The following is a 24,807-nucleotide window of genomic DNA, read 5'->3' as shown; positions in this document are numbered from 1 at the left end:
AGGATGTGCTGACGTATTTCACGATGTCAAGAAAAACATCGGGAGAACCGAATCGGGAGAGGCATTCCGACGCTGTACCAATACGACGTCGAAAATGCCTCTCCCGACACCGTCACATGTGTCAGCCATAGTGACATCGGGAGAGGCAGTCCCGACGGACCTTATGCCGACACAACGCATGGTGTTGGTAATGTCTCTTCCGACGTTTGTTTCCCGACATTTGTTGTGCGTTGGAACACCCTTCCCCGACGTATGTTATACATCCTAGTCCCAACGTTTCATGGCGTTGGGAATTCATTTTTATATTTTTTAATATTTAATTTCTTTTTTTTTCCCTTAAAATATTTTGCTCAAACATTCACAACAACGTTCGGATTGCTCAAATATTTTTTCCGATATTTTATATTAAATTAAAATAAATTCAATATAAATTAAAAAATTAAAAAATTAAAAAATACAAACACAAATTAAAAAAAGATTTAAAATTAATAATATGAATAAGTTCACAAAATATTAGTAAGTTTAATACAAAAAATGTAGTTCTCATAATACAAGAAAACGCAAACATAACAAAAAGTCTCCTAACGAGGTGCGTACGCGTCATTCTACACCTTCGGTCCTAAAATGATATAAAAGTAACTAAGTTTAGTACATATATCCATGTTCACTGTATACTATCATTGCACAAACTTAAGAATAATGGAGACATATATACGTACCGCAGAGCTAGGGATCATGTGGTGGTCCCTGTTGTGCACGAGTGAATTCTTTTATCAACTTTTGTATTTGTTCCACTTGTGAAGCTAACGCTTGGTGATTTCTATCTTGGACTTCAATCCGTTCCAAAGCTTCATTAAGTTTAGCTTGTAATTCAATCTCTTTTTGTGTGGACTGCGAACAAGATGTCGACGAACTGCTCGCACTCGTCGTCCTGCGAGCCTTCGGCTTGGGTCCCCAACCAAGGCCTCTTGAGTAGCCTGATCGTCTACCCAACACCTGATCACATATCTCATCCTCAAAGAGTGGTTGACTACCCTTTGGGGTAGGCTGGGATTGGAGTTCCAGTATTTGATTCTGCAACAAATTTAAAAACTATGTTCCATAACGCACAAAAATATATAATGAAAGAGGATAATTAATAAGGGCATAACTTACATACGCATCCTCTGCGGCCTGTGACACGAACGTCCCAGCTCAAACGTGTGTTTCTAAAAACAACTCCACACGATCGACCAACTCCCCTTGTCTCTCAGCGAGCTCGTACTGTCATTGTAGAAACGACTTGGACCCGCTACTATGATTGTAAGACTGCTTCTGTCTAGCAGCCTTGTTCGTCCGTGATTGCTCCTGCATGAAAAATAATTATATTGTTTATTTCTTATACATATTAAAACTTGTTATCATAATTAATCATAACAAATAACTGGAATGCACGACTTATATAGTGGTCGCAGAGGAAGTGCCAGTCCTCATGACGTCCAACCAATGCATTTGGTGGGTTGGCACAAGCCTCCTCCAGGTCACTGTACTTTTTGAAATGTCTGTGACAGTCAGCCTGGAACTCTTTAAAGGTTGTGAGCATCTGATGCTCAACAAACCTATTCATTGCTTGATCATTGAAATCAAGCACAAACAATCACTACACATTACAAACATAACACATTAGATTGGTTAAACTTAGATATGTTTCAAATGAAATCATAAATGTGTAGTGCTCTTAATTACCTGGAGGTTGCCCTTGATGACCTCAATGTATTGTCTCCCAACATCCGCCCACTTAAGGCAGCAAACGGGAAATATCTTTCGCACGCACACACCAATTCTCTGGCTGAAGCGAACGACGTGTGGGGAAATAGGCTTCTCCACTCTGGGGACGATTGTCATCAGAATGTGCCCATTTATTGCAACGTGACGCTCTAACTCCAAGAGTCGAGACTGCGCATGTCTCCTAGGAGTCGAAGTCGCAGGTTGTTGAGAAGAAGACCCTGCTCAATAAATTGATAATAACATATAATGTTAGAAAAAGAACATGAAATAATCGTATGTTAACACTAGTAGAAAAACAGCCTACAATGACAGTTAAATGCTGTCATTAAAGGTTTTCGTGACAGGTTTTTGCAGTCATTGATGCGGAAGTTGTAACGTCCAACAAATTTGATTTTTTTGTTCATTGTCATTAATATTTAAATGTGGTTATGGGAATTTTAAATTTATTGGAAGAACCTTACCATTTTGATTTCTCGAGTAATTAAGGTTGGGAATCCTTATTTTGTTTAAGATAATAAATATTTTTTATTATCTTTATTGGAAATAATTGGGGAAGCCTTTATTAAACTAAAGTTGGTTGTTTTTGGTGAGATTTGGGGAGAGAGAGAAGGTGGTTGTTTTGGGTTTTTAAAAGGAAAAGGAAAAGAATTATCTTCTTATAAAGCTGCGTTGGGACCCGTGCATAAGAAGAACAAAAAAAAAGAGAGAGGAGCAATTAAAGATTTAAACCCTAGCCGCCGAAACCCTAGCCGCCGACCCGCGCCGCCGCCTTCGCCGCCCGTTCAAGCACCAGCGCTCGGGAGCCAGCCGCAGTAGAAGCCGAACCACCCTCCCAGCCGCGTCGGATGAGTCAAGCCGCCGTACGCCTAGGAGAAGCTACGCACGCCGCGCCGCGTCTGCAGCCATCTCTCGCACGCCCGAAGCCGAGTCGAAGTCACCTTCGCGCGTCCGCAGCCAACCCGTCAGCAAGCCGAGTCGCGCCGCTTCGATCCGACGCAGCGCAGCTGAAACGCTCGTGTGCAGCCGTCGCCGAGCGAAGCCGTGGTAGCCGGACCACCAGCAGCCGCCGCGCCACCCAAAATCCGGAAGCCAGCGCCTCGCGCGGAAAGATCCGACCGAAAACCCGCTCCGCGACCCGAACCGACGCGCGCCGTCTTCCGGAACCCGACACGCGCCCGCGTGCAAGCCGCGCCGCCTGCACCACAACCTAAGCCGCGTCTCCCTCCTGTCGCAAGCCGAGCCGCACGCGTAAAGTTCCTGTACCGAGCCGAGTCAAGTCGCGCCTGTGCCAAGCCGAGCCGGTCCCTGTCCTTTTCCAGCCGAGCCGCCAAGACTAATTTGGCTCCATCCACCTAAATTTTGGTAATTAAATTAATTATTGTGGCATTACCCGGTAAGACTCAATGTTTCGGACGCTAAGTAATTTAATTTGGAACTAAATTAAATTATTTCCTTAAGGGACGTCTTGGACCAAGTAATTGCTGCAGCGCGGGATTTCTTCAGTAGGGGCTCGAGCACTGCAACCTCTTTCTAGGGTAAGCCATTTCAAATGAGTCTTGAACCGTTAGTCGTTGGTGACCTAATTACGAATTTTGGCGTATTAAACAGTTAGGACCTCGTCGCTTGGGAAGCATACTGCCTCGCGGTTAGGACTAGTCAAGTAAATCTCCAGGTAAGAGATTCTACTACTAGCTCCATGTTTAGAATTATGAGATCACGTACACCTTCAGTTGTGCACGTTGAGGACTAGACTGTATGATGCATGAAATTGATGTTAGCATGATGTGATTGATGATATGGTTATATTATGGCATGATGTTGTTATCACGAGGACCGTGATGGCTGTACGACGGATGTTGAGATGGAGAGAGAAATGATGATTAATCTGTTATGATTATATGATGATGCCATGTGTATGTATGCTGTGATTAGGGTACCTGTTAGCTTAACCTATTAAAGTCGTACCTGCATGGGTGTCCTTCGGGATCACCACCTATTTAGGACTGTGTGGCCGACGAGACACCAGTCTAGCATGGATATAGATATGACTTGAGCGACTCGACGGGGTCCTCGCATCCCGATTGTCCTAGGTGTCCCCGGGACACCGAAGACCAGAGTTACGTTCCTACGGGAGCGCATGTTGCACGTGTTCGGGAACGTGCCAGAGATTGGGTACCAGTTACAGGACTCTGATAGGAAGTTAACAGGCACCTAGTGGGACTAGTAGTGGGTCCCTTACTGAGTATTTTATACTCACTCTCTTCATTTCATGTTTTCAGGTAGGGGACGAGGCAAGGGCAAAGGCAAGCTGGCGAGCGACCCGAAGTGACCGTGGCGGGCCATAGGGACTACTGCTTCCGCTTATCCTTATTTTAGACTTTCGTACCTGAGTTTGAATATTCTTCAGTACTTACCATCTTATTATGTAGATAGGGCCCGAGTAGGACTTTAGAACGCATTACATCTTTTTGCATAACTACCTTGTTTGAATTTTCACAAATAAAATTTCTCAAACCTTATGTGTTTTTAATAAATTTTATGACCTAAACCACTTGTTCTATATTTAGTAATGACTTCGATTCAGTATAAGGAGTTGAGTCGTTACAGAAGTCATGGAAAGTATTTTATGACAATTGTAAAAAACTGTCACGAAATGCGGTTTTCATGACATATAATAAATGTCACAAATGAAATATTTTATAACAGATTATAACTGTCATTATTTAGTTACGATGACAGTTAATAACTATCACAATTTACATTTTAGGACAGGTTGTAACTGCCATTATTTATTTCGATGACAGTTAATAACTATCATTGTTTATATTTTATGACAGAGGATAATTGTCATAGTTTATATTTTATGATGGAGGATAACTCTCATTGTTAATATTATATGACTTATATTTAATGTCATTATTTATGATTTATGACACTTTTTTACTGTCATTATTTAACTTACCATGACTTTAATTAAATGTCAATAAAACTTTTTCAATGACATTTTTATTTTTCAATTTAAATGTCATATTTGTGTTTTTAGTCACTGTTTTCAACAGCCCTTTTTCATATTGAATCCTGTATTTCTTGTTGTCCTGCCATTACACATACCATTATAGACCAATACAATCACATATGGAAAAACGGTGAACGCTTTAATAGAAAGAAACACACTTTGTAATATTGCTTTAATTTTTGGTACAAATGTGTTTTGGTACGAACAAACTATTTAAATAACTACAGTTAAACAAAAAATTTCCTACCAAACCTACAAAAAAGCCTATACATTAATGAATTGGCATAAATATGGCTTCATTGCTCCAATAGATTGTGGCAAAACCTAATAAGATAAGAAAAGGAAAAAAATGATTGAACAAGACAACGCATTCACCCAAATAAACACATCACATTCACTTCATGATGAACAACACACTTCAAGAACATAGAGCACATACACACTTCAAGAATAATAACTTCTAAGCTTAGCTAAATTCAGCCCACAAACTTAGGTAAATTACATACACACTTCAGCAACACTTCATGATCAACAACACACTTCAACAACACTTCATGATCAACAACACACTTCAACAACATAGAGCACATACACATTTCAAGAATAATAACTTTTAAGCTTAGCTAAATTCAGCCCACAAACTAAGCTAAATTACATACACACTTCAACAACACTTCATGATCAACAACATACTTAGCTAAATTACATACACACTTCAACAACACATAAGCGCAAACACCAAATTTAGCCCATAAACTTACCTAAATTATATAACACTTCAAGAACACATAATCGCAAACACCAAATTCAGCCCACATACTTAACAAAACTCAAAGCTAAAACACCTACAAGCATATCAATGGCTAAAAGTAAAAAAAAAAATTGATCGAACGAAGCACTAGCACAAAGTACAAAAGGAGAGAAAACCAACCTTTTGAATGAAAATGGATTATGAAGTGCTGGGATTTGAAGTAGAAGGCTGAGAACAACTTTTAGCGCCTGGCAAGTAAAATAGAGTGTCTTATCTTAGCAAAAAGTGTCTTCAAGTTACAAATACTAAATCAATGGAGATAATTTGATGAACTTTAAAAACTGCATTTTAGTAATTTCTAAGATAACCTAACCTCATTGATATTGAACATGGTAGCTGTATTTTTCTTCCGTACTGTATTTTTCATGGTAGCTCGAACACAAAAATATGTGAGAAAATATGTGACAAAGTATGTGACAAAATATGTGAGAAAGTATATGACAAAATATGTGACAAAATATCTTATCCTAAGCACAATGTACGTGCTTCCCTACAAACTCAGTCTACTCAGACCTTATACAATCAATGTCATCCTGAGTGTAAACACGATGTGAATATTTCATCTGCAGATAATAAAGTGGTTCTAAATGAGTTTCATTCACAAAAAAGTATATATGCATGCTAGTTTTATAACTGTTACGCTTACTATCTGTATGATAGAAGTACTCCTTGACAATATGATGTCACGCATGAACCGCATCACATAATAACCACATTCTACTACTCCTGATTGCATAGGACACTGGAGATACACGTACAAATGACTTGACCTATGTTAGAAATATGTATTAATTTACAACCTATAGCAACATAGATATTCACATACCTTCACGACTCTCCGATTTGGTTTTCTCTTGTTCATTATGTTGAACGACCTATAAAACAATATCAAAGTTTGAACTACTTAAGAAAAAAGGAAGTAAAGGTAAAAGTAGGTATGACATACCTTTCAACTACTTCAGTTACATCTGGGTCAATACGGTTTTTCAAATGGTCTACCCAAAAGGCAGCACCCTTCGTAAGGTTTATTACAACCAATGTCCAATGATTTCTAAATATATGTGTGAAACAAGAATACTACATCTTAGACTATTGTAAGCACAATTCGTATCAATAACTTTAGGTTATGGACATACCCAGAATTGTAAGGAATTAGAAATCCTATCAAGAATACTTTAGGTTATGTCAATAACTTTAGGTTATGGACATACCCAGAATTCTACATCATATTCTCTAGACATCCTATTTTCCATCATCCATGATTTGTCCATTCTGTAGATGTTACAAATACAAAATCTTCTATAATTGCCCTCTAAACAAACCTGGGTTACAAAAGAGATGGATGACAACTGAAGGAAGAGTATCAGTAACTACATCCTATTATACATATATTTCATAAGCTAAATTTAATAGGAAACATATCAGATTAATGTAAATTCTATATATTCTAAACTAAATTTAATTTTAATAAGGACACAATGATTGTACTTAGAATTATTTTCATTTAAGCCAATTGATAAAATGATAATCCTATTCTTAACCAAAACACCCCATATATGAACTATTCTCACTAGTAGAAAAAGAGCCTACAACTTACATAAAAATGATATTAGATGCTTAAATGTTCGGACCAAATTCGTAAATATAATAAGTGATAGTGATAATGAGACCCGTGCTTGGTTGTTTAGAGCAAGGCAAGTTAGTAAAGTCATTCGAACAAAAGATGTGAAATCAATTGTACTTGAAAAGAAAAGGTAGGACAAAGAATAAATATACCTAAATACTAACTCTCCTTTCTCTCATCATATGGATGGTTATCTCAACCTATCAATGTTAAGCAATCCTATTATCTCAACCTATCAATGCCAAACACATTTAAATTCCTAAGGCCCTATTTGGTAACTATTTTCTTTTTGAAAATTAAGCCTACTTTCTTACTATCTCATGTCGTGATCTACATCTTTTTTTTAAGTACAATAGTTTAATTCCTTGTCAAGTTCTAAAAATAAAAACAAACTTAGCTTGGGATTTTAAACAAATAGTAAAAAGTAGATAACAAAGAAAGTTAAGGATAGATGTAGTATTTTATATGCTTAATTTTCAAAAAACAAAAATACAAAACAAAATTGTTATCAAATGGAGCGTAAGTCACTTATTAGATTAGAGTGGTGTTAGACTAAACTAGGATAATGTTTGCATATCTCAATAAATGAGATTTAGTACATCCTCAACGATTTGTGTTAGACTAAACTAGGTATGCTATTCTAGAGGTGCCTCAATGATTAGTTTTTTAATAAAGCTACCACACCCTAAGTGACTCACGTAAATGTAAATCAGAGTTGATTTCATAACAAACAATTGATATTCAATATTCTCCTTTGAGTTGTGGTTATTCAACTGTTAAGTTGTTATACATTCTGAATTCATGGTTTAAAATAGAGAGTTTAGTGGTTAAAAAACCAAAATTAAATAAAATGGTAAAGATTGGAGGATAATGAGGAACAAAATAAGGAGCAAGAAAGTGAAGAGGGAAAGGATTAGAACCTGGGTACGTGGAAGATTTGCGGCTGCGCGGAAGATTCAGGGCTGCGTAGAAGAAGGTTTGGGGCTGCGCGGATGACTTGCGGAAGAGGGTTTCGAGCTGCGTGGATGACCGGCGGAAGAGAGATTCGGGCTACGTGAATGGTCGACGAAAAATAAATTGGGGTTGTATGGATGACCGGCGTTCAACAAATTGGGCTTGCGCGGAAGCTTCGATCGGGTACGTGGGTGGAGGATCGGCAAATTGGATGTGGAAGATTGGGCTGGGTGCGGTGAAGGATGACCGAAAGATTGGGTTGCTCGCTCGTCGGTGGAAGAATCGGCTGCTCACGCGTCGGTGGAAGTATCGACTGCTCGCGCGGAACGGCGACAGTGGGTTGAGACAAGTGGCCGGAAGATAAAGATTGTGAAAATGGAAGGGGTTGAGAAATTAGGGATTTTATGTTTTAATTAAATAATTTAATAAAATTGGGGTTTTTTTATGTTAATAAATTATATTAATAAATCCTATACCCTTTTATGACACCAAATAACTATCACGGAAAACAATATATGAAAACAACGTCTTTTCATGCCAAAAAAGTGCATTTTCACATATTATGACAATTGTTTCTTCTCTCCTCTCAATTTTTCTTCTTTAGAAGTGTCATGGAAAGTCACTTTTTTGTAGTGTAAAATGAAGAAAATTCTTAGACTGACCTATTCTGTCACCCACAGACGACGACCCTCCTGCGATGTTATCTAAATCGTCCTCAAACTCGAGGAACATAGCGTCCGTCTGTATAAAATTATTACGTGGATATGATGATGACATAATGGCTGTGGACATAGAAAACAAACATTAAATAAGCAAATACGAACGCATAGCTAAAATCAAAATATATAAACTACATAAATATGTGGGTACATGGTTTGTCATTATAATTCGTCCTCGCTTGCATGTGACAAGTGTTCATCCACATCGTCGATGAAGTCGTTAGTAACATGACGCACAACCGATCTTTCAACGATTATGGGATCAACGTCAGTTTTGCATAGAGTGTCATCTTCGATGTGGTCATTCACTTGATGTCTCGTATCCCAAGCCCAAGTCACAAAGTTTTCGTTTTGCTTCATAAAATGAACTAAGGATAGTACTACTACACATTGGAAACACTGCTCTTAAGAGTTCTAACAACATGTCGAACAACTTGTTACTCCAACCATTTAGAAATTTCACATGCATCAACTTAACCAAAAAATCCAACGACGAAAATTCTAAATAACCAGGGTACAACTCATTAGGTGCTTCATTCAATAAGTCCTGAAATATATTGTTTGTTCTATCTTCATCTATATCTACCCCAACATTCATCGGCATTTCATCTTCCAAACGAAGTTCCTCTGTTTCCTCTTCATGTTCAATAGGGGCTTGTAAATCATTTACCATACCAAACATATCACCTTCTTCATTAAATTGCCTACTACTAGTTCCTTCATCAAAAGGATTACTACTAGTTTCTTCCTCAAAGTTTTCTGTGCCTCTAAAACTTAATGACTCTCCATGATACACCCATTCTGTGTAGTAGGGGATATTCCAATAGTTAGTAGATGTCGTTCGACACCCTCTAATGAGCTCCAATTTAAATTCAAACATTTCATGCATGGACGCCTTAATCGTCCATAGGCATCAACATGAACCTTGGCAAATTCTAAAAATTAAGTCACTCCCTGTCTATACTCAAGGGAGAACTTATTTATAAGTTTCATCCAACCCTTACCCATCGTTTAAGTCCTTAAAACATAAATAGGTTTGATTAGAAACATATCTCTCTCACTCTCTCACATCCATAACTTACTCTCCTAAATTTTCACTATTTTTCAATAACTAACTTCAAACTACAGAGGCTACCATAACTGCAGCATAGTCAACACAACCTAATTATTAACAACAAAATACTTTAAAATCTTCGCATCCTACAAATCACTCCAAACTACAGAGGCTACCATAACTGCAGGATAACCAACAAAACCTAATTATTAACAATAAAATACTTCAAAATCTTTGCATTCTACAAACCCTTCCAAACTACAGAGGCTACCATAACTGTAGGATAGCCAACACAACCTAATGATTAACAATAAAATACTTCAAAATCTTCGCATTCTACAAACCCCTTCAAACTACAGAGACTACCATAACTGCAGGATAGCCAACACAACCTAATTATTAACAACAAAATACTTCAAGCTATCCTACTACCACCCCTTGAACCATCCCAAACAGAAGCAAATTCAAAACAAAAAGGGCTACCAAAACTGTAGGATAGCCATCTCAAATCAACAACAAAAATATTCAACACAAGCAGGCTACCATAACTGCAAGATAGCCAAAACAAATCTTAACACACATATTACATTTTCAATTTTCAATTTAACTATAACCCCCCTCCAATTCAATTTTCAATTTAACTATAAGCCCCCTTCCAATTCAATTTTCAATTTAACTATAAACCCCTCCTAAATTCAAGTTTCAATTTAACTATAACCCCCTCCCCCCAATTCAATTATGAATTTAACTATAAATCCTAAACCCTAAACCCTTCAAATTTCAATTCAACCACAAATTGTAACGTCCCGAATTTTCAAGGTAAATTTTATCTTTTTGCGGGGATACGAATTTTTTTTGAATTTAATGTTTTGTAAATTGCTATAATAATAATATGATATTAATTATATTATTAATATTATTATTATTTATTATTGTTATTATTATTATTATTAACTATATTATTATTATTACTTATTACATTATTATTATTATTATTATTATTATTATTATTTAAAATATATATATATATATATAATTTGTTTTTTTTAATAAAAAACCCTAGCAAGCCGCGCGTCCGCCCCCCCATCCGTTCTCCTTCTCCATCTCTGTCTTCAGCTTCGCGAAGCCAACGCCGCCGCCGTCTCGCCATCCTTTCTCTTCAACACGCGTCTCCGTCTCCGCCTCTGTCTCCACCTCTGTCTCCGTGTCCATCTCCGTCGTCGGCATTTTCTTCAGCTTCAACGTTCGTCTGCCGCGGTCCCATCCATTTCCATTCTCCCTCCTCGGCCTCACACAACAACAGACCTGCCGGCCGCCTCTGTCCCAACCGCAGGTGGTATCCCCTCCTTTCAGTGTTGTGCCTCGTGCGTCGTCTGCGAATCGCTGCCGCCCTCGTTCGCCGGAAGATAATAAACCAACCGCGGCTGCTCGATCTCATCCAACTTGACCCGAGAACCCATTTCGAGCCGAGCTGCGAGCTACCCGAGCCAAAAACAAAACCAACCCAAGCCGCGAGCCGCGAGCCGAGCCGAGTAGCGATCCGAGCCAACCCGCGAGCCGAGCCGAGTAGCGATCCGAGCTGAGCCGCGAGCCGCGAGCCGAGCCGAGGATCGAGCCGCGAGCCGAGCCGCGAGCCGAGTTGAGTCGAAGCCGAGCCGAGCTGAGCCGAGGACCGAGCCGTGAGCCGAGCTGCGAGCCGAGTTGAGTCGAAGCCGAGCCGAGCCGAGCCGCAAGCCGAGTTGAGTCGAAGCCGAGCTGAGCCGAGCCGAACCGAACGCCTTCAAGCCAAGCCGAGCTCCTTGTTTCACTGAGCCACTTAAGCCTCCCTTCCTTCACTCCGGGCCATGGTGAGTCTTCGGTAAGGATTGTTTTCGATGAATTCCCTAATGTTGCTACATCCGATTCGAGTTTGAATATTGGAATAAGATATGGCCTTACTTTTCTCCCTTGAAGGTAGTAAGGAGTTGACGCTTAAGTTCTCGGGTCCCGCGGCAGGCTTGTTTGGAGATAGCTTTCCTTTCCTTGGGTAAGTCAACGGGTGTCGCTTTGGACCTTTTAAAACGACTTCTACTAGAGTCATCAACTAAAACCTTTGTGTTTTCGTTTAGGTTGATCCGTTGAGCGTGGATTCGATCGAGGGGCATAACCGAGTATCAGGTAAGGGTTTTCCTACTACTGGACCTCGGATCGAGGCTGGAAACGTAGTAATCCACAGGGGATTACACGTTAGTGACTGTACTGAATAACTGTATGTGTGTTGACTGTTAAGCACTGTTATTATATTTTGTCTGATGTAAAGGTACTGTGACTGCTAATTGTAGATTGGGATTTTATGTTGATGGACCTTGAAGTTACGGTTCAGTATGTAGTAATCATTGGTCTGGATGTTAATCATGGAGTTTGGACGGGAAAGGACAGTGAGTCCGGTTTTGGTTGGTTAGTTGATTGGGTCTAGGGTTTTCCCTAATGGTGTGCGAATTGGTGACGCGTATAGCAACTGAGGGTGTAGTTGTTTAAACCTATACTATCTGACTGACAAAGCCTATGGCGGAACTGTAATATGAATGTCGTTGGGGTGTGACTGTTGTAGACGGTTTAGTATGGGCTGAGGGGTAACGGTTAGCTTCATCTATGGGGTAGTGTGCCTTACGGATATGTGCATCCTTCGGGAGCACTAGACTGATATGTGCATCCTTCGGGAGCACTAGACTGATGTGTGCATCCTTCGGGAGCACTAGACTGATGTGTGCATCCTTCGGGAGCACTAGACTGATAGGTGCATCCTTCGGGAGCACTAGACTGATAGGTGCATCCTACGGGAGCACTAGACTGATGTGTGCATCCTTCGGGAGCACTAGACTGATGTGTGCATCCTTCGGGAGCACTAGACTGATGTGTGCATCCTTCGGGAGCACTAGACTGATATGTGCGTTCTACGGAACCACTAGACTGTTATGTAGGGTACCCCCGAATAGAAAGTTAATTGTTGTCCCCTAACGGGCCCAGTAGTGGGTCCCTTACTGGGTATGTTTATACTCACCCTTTTCTCTTCTTTAACTTTTCAGGTAAGGGCACAACGAGGGGCAGACCGACGAGAGGCAGAAAGGATGCGTGAAGGCCATATGGACGCGTCTGGTTTTCTTATTGCTTCCGCTGATGTTTTTTTTTTTTGTTAGAATATGTGGTTTTGTGATTTTGAGTTGATGACCTGAGTTTTTATTTGAAACTTTTGTGACTGTGATTTAAAATAGGGCCCGATACTGTTTTTTTTGTAATATTTCTAACGTTTTAAGAAATCGTAACCGGTCCGTTATGAATTTTATGTTGTGTGGTCAAGTTTTGGTATTGAGTAGTGACCTCAGCTTAGTCCGGAAAGTTGGGTCGTTACACAAATTGCACACATTCTATACAAAAATACATTTAACAAACAAAAATTTATTCCAAAAGAAAATCCTAAAACAATTCTCTTAAAAAAACCCTAAAACATAAATTTAAACTAAACAAACTTTATATTTAAACTTACCTAAGGTGGCAGAATGACGGTAGAACGGTGAGGGACGGCGACGAGGGTCGACAATGACGAAGGAATTGACTGCGGCGAGCTACGGATGACGAAGGCTCTTTGTTTCTCTCTTCTCTCTTTCCCTTTCGTTTTCAGTTCTGTATAAAACAGAATTGAAACGTTTATAAAGGGGATTTCCGGACGCCGCACGACAGCGTCAGAAAATCCCCTATACGGTGTCAGAAATAATAGTATTCTCGACGTAAAAGGATTTTCCCAACGCCCTACAGTGCGTCGGGAAAACCCCTTATGTTCGACGTCGTTCCCGACACACTCTACATGGCATCGAGAATAAGGTGTATTTTTAATTTAATTTTGCCTATTCCCGACGCTGGTTGGCCGACGCGTGCTTCAGGCGTCGGGAATACCCTTTTTCCCGACACCACTCCCGATGCAGTGTGCATGGCGTCGGGAATACCCCTATTCCCGATGTTGTTTGTGCCAACATCCTTTTTTACGTCGGAAAACCCCCATTTTTTTGTAGTGATCCAAGAATATCATATGTAATTTGAAAGTATGTAGAGACGTACAAATAAATCATGTTTAGGTTGTTGGGTTTTATGTCCTAAAACTCGTAGATAGTAAATGTAATTCTTTGACCGTTATTAATAAAGTATTATGTCCTACTACCACCCCTTGAACCATCCCAAACAGAAGCAAATTCAAAACAAAAAAGGCTACCAAAACTGTAGGATAGCCATCTCAAATCAACAACAAAAATATTCAACACAAGCAAGCTACCATAACTGCAGGATAGCCAAAACAAATCTTAACACACATATTACATTTTCAATTTTCAATTTAACTATAACCTCCCTCCAATTCAATTTTCAATTTAACTATAAGCCCCCTTCCAATTCAATTTTCAATTTAACTATAAATCCCCCTAAATTCAATTTTCAATTTAACTATAACCCCCTCCCCCCAATTCAATTATGAATTTAACTATAAATCCTAAACCCTAAACCCTTCAAATTTCAATTCAACCACAACTTACACACATTCTATACAAAAATACATTTAACAAACAAAAATTTATTTCAAAAGAAAATCCTAAAACAATTCTCTTAAAAAAACCCTAAAACATAAATTTAAACTAAACAAACTTTATATTTAAACTTACCTAAGGTGGCAGAATGACGGCAGAACGGTGAGAGACGACGACGAGGGTCGACAATGATGAAGGAACGGACGGCGGCGAGCTACGGACGGCGAAGGCTCTTTGTTTCTCTCTTCTCTCTTTCCCTTTCGTTTTCAGTTCTGTATAAAACAAAATTGAAACGTTTATAAAGGGGATTTTCGGACGCCGCATGACAGCGTCGGAAAATCCCCTATACGGTGTCGGGAATAATAGTATTCTCGACATAAAAGGATTTTCCTAACGTCCTATGGTGCGTCGGGAAAACCCCTTATGCCCGACACCGTTCCCGACGCACTCTGCATGACATCGAGAATAAGGTGTATTTTTTATTTAATTTGGCCTATTCCCAATGCTAGTTGGCCGACGCGTGCTTCAGGCGTCAGGAATACCCTTTTTCTTGACACCACTCTCGATGCAGTGTGCATGGCGTCGAGAATACCCTTATTCCCGATGTTCTTTGTGCCGACATCCTTTTTTACGTCGGGAAACCCCCATTTTCTTGTAGTGATCCAAGAATATCATATGTAATTTGAAAGTATGTAGAGACGTACAAATAAATCATGTTTAGGTTGTTGGGTTTTATGTCCTAAAACTCGTACATAGTAAATGTAATTCTTTGACCGTTATTAATAAAGTATTATTATTATAATTTCAATAAAGCATTATTGGTTATATTATTAGTTTTGTCTTAATAACCTAAATCCAATAAACTAACATCCTGTTTGATGAGTCTTTAACAGTATGTAGAGACATACAAGGATCCAAGAATGAACTTATTAAGGGGTCAGGGGACGTGTCCCCCTCACATTATCGATTTTTGTATTTTAATATTAATTTTGAAGTGTCGGATTAAAATATATTAAATAAAGTTTTATTTTAACTAAATTCTAGTTCTGCTGTATTGGCTGTGCCCCACCTTATAACATTGAGGTTGAGAGTTTAATTCTTACCTTTGGCTACAATTATTTTCACAAAATAGTTTTTATTCCAATGTCAATAATTATCTTTCCTCAAATATCAAATTTCTTCATAAATTATCCCAAATATCAAAATTTCCTAAATTGTCAGAAAATATATTTTATTAAAAAAAATCAATAATTTTTTTCTCCCAAATATCAAATTTCTTCATAAATTTCAATGATTTCCCAAAAAGAAGATATATAATTATTTTAAAAAGAAAAAAAAAACTAACTAAGATAAAATCAAAATTTCAATGATTTCCTAAAATGAAGATAATTTTTTAAAAAGAAAAAAAAAACCTAACTAAGATAAACCCTAACTTATTTCCTAGTCGTCGTTTGTTATCAAACAAATATTTTAAAAAAATACAACAAAGTTGGTAATCTAAATTTCCACACTCTCAACGATATTCCATGAAAAATGTATTACTCTTTTTTCTTTTATTTTCTTTGATGTAATTTTTAAATTCACATATTTACATTACAAAAAAATCATGTGAAAATTGTCAGTCATTCTTTATTGCTACAAATGTAGTGAATGTTATTGAAACATCGGTGAAACATCGTGATATTTTTTTTAACATTTTTTAGTATGTTTATCATATAGTGCCATGTGCCTCGCTATATAAAATTTCTTGATCAGCCATTACAAGGATCAATGTTCAAATCAACTTAAAGAATCGATAATATAGGGATAAGATTGAGTACCTTATCTTGGTAACACTATGGATATGACTTACTTTGTATTTGATACAAATACAATGATCCAAAGCGTTTGTGTAGGTGACATGCGAGTGAGAGTATCCTATGAATGAGTTTGCGTAAGACTGGACCACGAAATAGTAACCACTATATATAACTCCGTTAATTAGTTAGGTTTCTATTTCATTATGATGGCTTAGGATAACTTAGTCTTAATCTTGAATGTATTATGAACTCTTGTTCGCTAGATTGTCCTTTGATTTGTAGTGAGAGTGGTCAGATTGCTAATTCAATATGTTTATCATTTTGGGGACAAGACCGAGTGGAAAACTAGAAACTGATGAAATTCACTCATTTCCAACTTTAGGGTAAGTAGACGAGTATTTCCTTTGTTGGCATTTTGGTCCTCAATCTTAAATTAGTTAATTTAATTAATTAATTAACTAATATTTTGATGATAACAAAACTGAACTTTTTATTAATAATTTTATTATTTTGAATAGTCCATAACGTAAAGCTCGAAACAATTATTCTGACGTCTCTTGAATCAACCAAATCGAAGTTCAAACGAAGAAAATATTGTTGAAAGAAGCTTAATTGAAAAATACCCGAGATGGTGACGTTGCAACCAAGTAATCAAATTTGAACCAATTAGAGAAAGCCACTTGAAGTAATAGAGGAGTAACAGATGTGACTTTAATTTTTATTTTTTTATTGGCTTTTTAAAAAAACCACTTTGAGTAATAAAGGAGTAACAGATGTGGCTTTAGTTTTTTTTTTTTATTGGCTTTTATAAAACCCACTTGGAATAATAGAGGAGTAACAAATGTGGCTTTAGCTTTTGTTTTTTTTATTGGCTTTTAAAAAAACCACTTGGAGTAACATAGGAGTAATAGAGGAATAACAGATGTGGCTTTAATTTTTGTTTTTTATTGGCTTTTAAAAAGAAAATAATTTTAATATTATTATTTATTTTTGTGTCTAACGGCTAGTTTTTTAAAAAGATGGTGAAGTTGTTTAATTGGGTTTTAGATATTTTTTTTTAAAAATGACATATTATTATATTATTATTTATCTTTTTGTCTAACGGCTAGTTTTTAAAAAAGGAGGTAGACTTGTTTTCTTTGTGCTTCAAATAAATTATTTTGAAAAGACATATTATTATATTATTATTTGTGTTGTGTCTAACGGCTAATTGAGTTTAAATCTCAACCATTCAATTTTTTTCTCTCAAATTCTCTCTAAAGCTTCCAATTTTCATTCTTTTCATCTTGTACTTGAGAGAATTCTTCATTGTATTGTGAGGATTAATTATAGTAAGTTTAAAATTGTATACTCACTCTTTTCAGAGAGTTTTCTTTTGTGTGTTTTTAACACTTCAATATATCTTCTTACAGTTAGATCCTAACCATAGAAATGATCGAGTTTGCTCTTGAAACCGAAAAAGGAGCAAATAGTGATTCAACTCTAATTCGTAGAAAGAGTCAAAAGAAGGTTTTCAATCAAAATCCCAAGAGGTGCTTAGGAAAGTGGATGTAGGTTGAGTTTGACCTTTTCTTCTCTAACTATTTTCTAATTATTTTTTCATTTAATTTTAATTCACTACTAGAAAAATGTGTTTTAATGACACTACTAATCAAAACATTGTGTCATTAAAAATAAAAAAATGGGTGGAGTGGAGTAAAATGTGCCGTTAAAAAATGCAGAATTTTTAGTGACACATTTTTGCATCGTTGTATAATTTTTCTTGACACAAAATTTGAGTCGTTAATTAATGACAAATTTTTTGTATCATTAAACAAATTTCCAACTAAAAAAATCTCAAATTCCAGAATTTTTTATTTTCCCCACTCACGCAATTAAAATCAATTGTTGAACCCACTAGCCGTGTAGCGTTAAAAAACCCTTCCATCCAATTTTCCTCCACCCATCGACGTCAAAGCAGTGCTCTAGCCATCGCTGTCGAAACGCCACAATAAGCCAACGTCATTGAACCCACCAATCTAGCCACTATCGTCCGTCGAATGTTGGGTTGCAACGTCGTTGAATTGAGAAATCTAGCAATGGTCATGTCTCCTTTTCTCCATACCTGATGAAGATGTATTTGAAGATAAGCCTCTGAAACACCTCTCTAACCAATCCAATGTCTGAGAAGACGATCTTCCTGTCCAACATCCGTCTAGTTGTGGCCTTCATCTTCGAAATTGTTTACTTCTTTGAGGATGGTACAATGATGATGATCTCAAGGATTGTGAAGATAAAGCATTGGCGATTCTCTTGATTTTGTACTATTTCTTAGTCAGTCGACTTTAGACGAACTAGAAGAACGGTTAGATGGAGCATTTTGTTTGCACTATTTGAAATGTGGATTTTAACGATACAAAATTTGTGTCATAAAAACTTTCGACGACACAATTTTCGCGTCATTGAAGCCACTGTCAAAATTTAAATGATTTTTTTTTTGTCAAAATTTGGTATATGATTTTTTTAATTATTTTGGTACAGAATCCTTTAGAGAAATCTAAACGATGATTTATTTTTTTTACGCGATCGTTTACATTTAGCTACTTCAATCTAAATGACTTTTTTTTCAAGATTCTTTATACATGATCTTTTACTTCTTTTACACGATCGTTTATTTTTTTTTAAACGATCATTTACTTTTTTAAATGATCGTTTACATTTTTTAAACAATCGTTTACATTTGGCTACTCCAATCTAAATGTTTTCAAGATTTTTTATACACAATCTTTTATTTTTTTTACACGATCGTTTACATTTGGCTACTCCAATCTAAATGATTTTTTTTCAAGATTTTTTATACACTATCTTTTATTTTTTTTACACGATTGCCTACTTTTTTACATGATGGTTTACATTTGGCTACTCCAATCTAAATGATTTTTTTTCAAGATTCTTTATACACGATCTTTTAGATTTTGCTATTTTTTTGTACACTACCAAATCTAAACGACGTAAAAAATAAGAGAAGAATAAGAAAGACCATGGAAAGAAATCGCAGCGAAAAAGAGAAGAGAAAAAGTAGAAAGACGATGGAAAGAAATCGAAAAAAGAAGAGGAAAATAAGGAAGACAGAATAAATGACGTAAATAAAAAATTGAAAAATAAGAAAGACGGAAAGAAATCGTGGGAAAAAAAAGAAGAGGAAAGAAGAAAGACGATGAAAGAAATAAATTGAGAAATATAAGAAAGATGGAAGGATAAATTTGAAATATTTAAAAAATGGCTAATTTTCTAAGTTTTATTACGGGCCCCATAAATAGTTTGGTAATGTTACATTTACGAAAGTTTCCCATTTTTATAAGCTAATCAATTTAGACGCCTCTTTACCATTATATTTGAAAATCATCAATACATGTCACATATGCGTAAACTTATTCAAATGTTAGTTTTACAAAATAGATGATTGTACTTGATTTATGAACAATTCTCAATGATTTATTGGTGTAATTGATACAATCATAAATCTTACCTAATGTTTTTTTGAATGAAAGATAATGAGATAAAAATTAATATTTTTAATACAAAATTGAACCATGGACCTTTTGGTTAGTTACCAATTGAACTCTTTCCTAAATTGATATAGACCATTCTAACAATTTCCCAAAATTGAAATCTATAAAAAATGAAAATGAAGTAAAATAAAAGCTACGTGGAGTAGGAGAGTCAGCATCCCTCGTTGGTCGGAGTTTGCCCTCTCCGCCGAAAAATGGCAACGTCGAAGCTCTGTACTCACCTTCGCCGTCTTCGTCCGTCTCGTTTTTACTCCATCTCTTTCCTTTCTTGTCCTCTGCCCTTTCGACTTCACGAAGCTCACACACTCTCAAGCTCACACCATCAACCATTCACCACTCCCTCCCATCGTTTTGATCCTCATATAAGTTCCGTTAGTGCTCTCACCGCATTCTCCTCTCGGTACTTCTGGACTCGTTCAAACGATGATTCAGAGTTCGAACAAAGTGTTGAATCAAGACACCTCTCGAACGACGATACGGGAATCCTCCAGTCGGGAATTCAAGACTTGGAACTTGGAGGAGTTGTTGAAGAAGTCATTGGTACGACTACGGTGGAGGATTCAATTTTACCCATTCAGCAACTTACTTCGATTCTGGATGGTTTCCATCAGTATACCGGTATGCCCTGGTGAGCATTTCAATACTTCTCATATGATTCTGGAGGAATATTTAGAAGAGTGTACGGAGCGTATGGATTTTGATCTTTTCTATTTCCATTTTGAACATCTTGAATCGTGTTTTGGTCATAGTGTCTTTCTTTTATTTGATATCGGTATATGTCATGGCCTATTTAACGAGCTCTGTCTTTGATTGTCGAGTAGTTTTCTGTTACTTTCCTCAAGCTCTTCTATATAAGAGAGTTTCTATAGCCGCCTTGTATTGTCATGGATAACAATAAAATACTCATCCCATTACATTGTTATACTCCGCGTGTGTACTTGAGTTAGATGCACAAAATTTTAATGTTCTCGTTGTCTAACAGTTGGGTCTTTTTGGGGTGAGGAAAGATTGTGGACGGTGGTTTCTAGTAAGATTGACAGCTTCGATTTTGGTTCTCTTGGAAATATTAAAATTTTAATTTACTTCGCTGATCCTTTTGATTTCAGGTGGGCAGTTATTGCTTCATCAACTTTAGCTCTCAGATTTACGTTGCTTCCCTTACTCATTGTTCAACTCAACAAGTTGAAAAGGATTGGTGAATTATTTCCAAAGTGTAAGTTTCCAAAGTAACGAATTGATTTATTTCTCTTTACTGCTTGACTCATTAAAGTTTTTGGCTTGGGTTGTTGAACTCCTGAATGAATAAAGGAATAATCTAATTGTATTGTTAATTATGGTGGAACTCCTGCAGTCGTAATTGGGCTGACGGGTGATTATGTAAAAAAAGTTTGAAGAATCACACACTCTTCAATGAAACCACATCTTTATCCTATCTCAATGACAATAAAAGGAAAAACCAACTAAAGAGTAGGTTGAAGGAAACATACTAAGGAACACTTGCATACTATAAACAGAAAATGAATCCTGTTAGCCAGCCATCGTGATGTTTGTGCTGTTGCAGAGTTCCTCCTCCATCTTCCTTTTAGTGATAAAGGCCGTTTTTTGTGGTTTGGGGGGTTGTGTGGTATGCTTGGTGCGGGGAGAGGAATAATAGAGTTTTCATAGGGAGGGATAGGGACCCTTACGAGGTTTGGTCCTTAGTTAGATTTCATGTTTCCCTTTTGGTCTTGGTTTGGAAACTTTTTTGTAACTATTCACTCGGTAACATTTTACTTACTTGGAACCCCTTCCTTTAGTTGGAGTGTTTTGGTGGGCTTGTTTTTTTGTATGCCCTTGTATTCCTTCTTTTTTTTCTCAATGGAAGTTGCTTTCATAAAAAAAAAAAGAAAGAAAATTGATACAATTATTAGTTGGGAGTTCTAATTTATACATCCCCAAAGTTTAGGGGGATAAGTTAATATTTTTCCTTAATTTTATTATCAGTTAGACTGATTTAAAGATATTCACGCACTCACACACAATAAAAATACAATTTAATTGTTCACAGTTAAATTGTTAATATAATCATCATTACCTTATTTTTTGTTTAACACAATCACTTTAGTTTGACTTTTATTTGCATTTCTCAAAGTGCCACCTCCACTGCCACCACCTCTTTCGAGACGGAGTTACATCGACCAAATTTCTCTTTTCCGTAAAGAAAGAAAGGCAATTGGATGCCCCTCATTTCTGTGGTTCCCTGCATACTTTTTCATTCAGGTGATTCTAATCTAATAAGAAACTATATTATTTTTGGAAAAATTTTCTATTTTCTCATGTATGAGTTTCACCAAAGTTCTATTTTAGACTATTTTTCTTTTGTCTTTGTAAATGATAATCATCCAGTGTCTATTTTTCTTGATGAGCATGAGAGAAGGTTAGTCAGAGGTAGTCCCTCTTCAATTGAAATACTCAACAAAGTAATCAAGAACATTTGTTTTTTTTTCTTTTCTTTTTCTGGATAAGGATTATGGACTTGTAAAATTTTCTTAAAATAAAAATTTCAAGGAAAAAATGGATAGTTATAGTATACTTGGCTTCTTCGATAGCTTTTTTGTAAGATGCAGCAATGATGTTAAGTATACTTCTTTAATTTGCATGGCCTTGCCCCTTGCTTTCTCTTTTCTTTCCTTGATTGGGAAGATACAAAATTCCTAAGGTCAGTTTTTTGCCTAGGTCTTCCATGGGAGGATTAATACTTTTGACCATATCCAGGAATGATTTTTGTTTCTTTAGGGCTGTGATGATCCAAACTATGAAGGTCCCAAGAAAGTTAGTATGTTTGGTGGGAGTGTTAGCTTGTTTCGATGATTTGGGATAACCTTTTGGAGACTTTTGGTGTTTGGATTATAGCCGATTGTGGTGGGATATGAATTGATGAATGAGGTCTTATTCCATCTTCCCTTTTGAGATAAAGGGGCAACTCTAGTATGCTGCTCTTTCTGCTGTTTTCTCTAATATTTGGCTGTAGAAAATAGGTGGGTCTTGAGGAGCTAAATGAGGGGATAGAAACAATTTGGCCTTGGGCTTTTCTCACCAAGGTTTCTAGTGATTATTCTTTATTTCAATTTTTTTTAAACTAGTGGTCTTGTGATGTAGAAGGAATAGGGTATATGGTCAAATCCTTAATCTATTAGGATTAGGATTAGTTTTTTTTTATTAATTAGGATTAGACTTAGTTTCTTTGGTTTATTAGGAACATGATTTGTTTCTTTTTGGGAATTTTTCAAAAAATATAACAAAGTGCGAAAACATTTACACCGTATAGAACAATTTTGAAAAAGGAAAAATCCCACAAACTCATAACGTGAAATAACAAAAATACCCGCGATTAATCGGTCACACATGCGTGAAAAAACGGTTTTGTATCCAGTCTAAACGATCTTATACTTTTGTACCAAGTTTAAACGATTTTGTACCCTTGTACCCAATCAAACGATCTTGTACCCTCGTACCTAGTCTAAACGATATATTAGTGATAGTGGTTTATCTTTGTCTATATGTGATGGATAATTGATTGTTTAGATATTGGTACATGATCGTCGTTTAGATCTTGTACCAAGAAGAAAAAAAGATGATGAGAGATGAAAAAGGAAAAAATTCTGGAAGAGGAAATGAAGAAATCGCAAGTAAGAAGAAGTGAGAATATGAACAAGGAGAAGTAATAATGTGAAAAAATTAATAATGTGAAAAGATTAATAATATGAAGAGGAGGATAATAAATTGCAAAGAAGAAAAAGAAGTAAAGTGAAGAATGGTCCAGCAATATTCAAAAACAACAAAGGGCAAACCTGGAATTTATGAAAAAAACAATGGTGGCTTCATGGGCTTTAATTTCTTGTTACACAAGCTGTCAATATTTTTGGGTTTTGTTACATTTATGTAAATTATCCTTTCTTTTATTAATTAGGATTAGGATTAGGATTAGTTTGCCAATAAATTATAAATAGAATACTTGTATTCTTGTATTTACAACTTTTAGACATTAATAAAATTTTCATATTTGGTATTCATCAAATTGGTATCAGAGTAGCAATCTGGGCCAATATTGACTGCAATTGGTGGAAAACTGGGAACTCTTTGTGACACGGAAGCTTTGTGAAGATCTATCAAGATTTTGCAAGAATGGAGTTTTATAGAACTACTACAATTTGGGACATAAATCATTATAGAGAACAACCAAGAAAGACGGAGAAATATGCAAGAAAATTCAAGAATCGGTCCTACGACAATTATGATGAAGAAGTTTATTCAAGAACACCCCATTTGTATTTGTTGTCGAACAACACACATCTAAAAAAAAAAAGAAAAGAAACCAAAGATATCAAGATTCTGCAAGAAAGGAATTTTATAGAAGAACTACTACACTTTGGGACATAAATCATTATAGAGAACAACCAAGAAAGGCTGAGAAATATGCATGAAAATTCAAAAATCAATCCTACAATAATTATGATGAAGAAGTTTATTCAAGAACACCCATACTTTCAGAATTATGGTTTGAACGAAATCAACGTATCTTCCATGATAAAGCAAGCCAAGGGCAGAAATTATGCGGGTTACAGATCTTAATGCTGCAGCTTGGTGTTCCCTTAAAAAGGAGTTCGTTAATTACTCTATCCAAGACATTTACCTTAACTGGGATGCTTTTCTTTCTCAACTTGCCTAATTGTTGTTGCATCAGATTCATTATTTGCAGATTACGCAGCCTGAAGCTCTCTATTGCTTTTTGAAGGCTTGAAGGATTGTCCCTGTTTTTAGTCTTTAGTTTTGAGATTGTTTTTTTTGGGCCTCCCCATTTGTTTCTTGCTGTTTTTCCAGTCCCATTTTGTTTTCTGGACCTTTGTAACAAGCTGGTTGCTTTTATTATTGTTTCCATGTTGGTTTGTTTATGTTTGTACTCGGGATATGATGTTTGACGCT

The 24,807-nt window shown here is 36.5% G+C and overlaps 1 protein-coding gene across 2 annotated transcripts in view; it reads left to right on the top strand.

The window, feature by feature from the left end:
* The first annotated feature begins 19,947 nt into the window (after positions 1-19,947).
* Positions 19,948-24,807, top strand: part of LOC103485819 (ALBINO3-like protein 2, chloroplastic) — a 36,875-nt gene continuing 32,015 nt past the window's right edge. Inside the window, exons 1-3 of one of the 2 annotated variants that reach the window (XM_051084586.1) lie at positions 19,948-20,473; positions 20,952-21,058; positions 21,977-22,104. In XM_051084586.1, coding sequence (XP_050940543.1) covers positions 20,040-20,473; positions 20,952-21,058; positions 21,977-22,104 — 669 coding nt within the window. In that variant the 5' untranslated portion in view covers positions 19,948-20,039. The remainder of the gene's footprint in view (positions 20,474-20,951; positions 21,059-21,976; positions 22,105-24,807) is intronic. The other variant, XM_008443536.3, reaches the window with a different exon arrangement.

This window comes from Cucumis melo, chromosome 5 (assembly GCF_025177605.1).
Source record: "Cucumis melo cultivar AY chromosome 5, USDA_Cmelo_AY_1.0, whole genome shotgun sequence".
Lineage (NCBI taxonomy): Eukaryota > Viridiplantae > Streptophyta > Magnoliopsida > Cucurbitales > Cucurbitaceae > Cucumis > Cucumis melo.
Note: the sequence above shows the minus strand (reverse complement) of the source record. Positions and strands in the feature narration are given on the sequence as shown.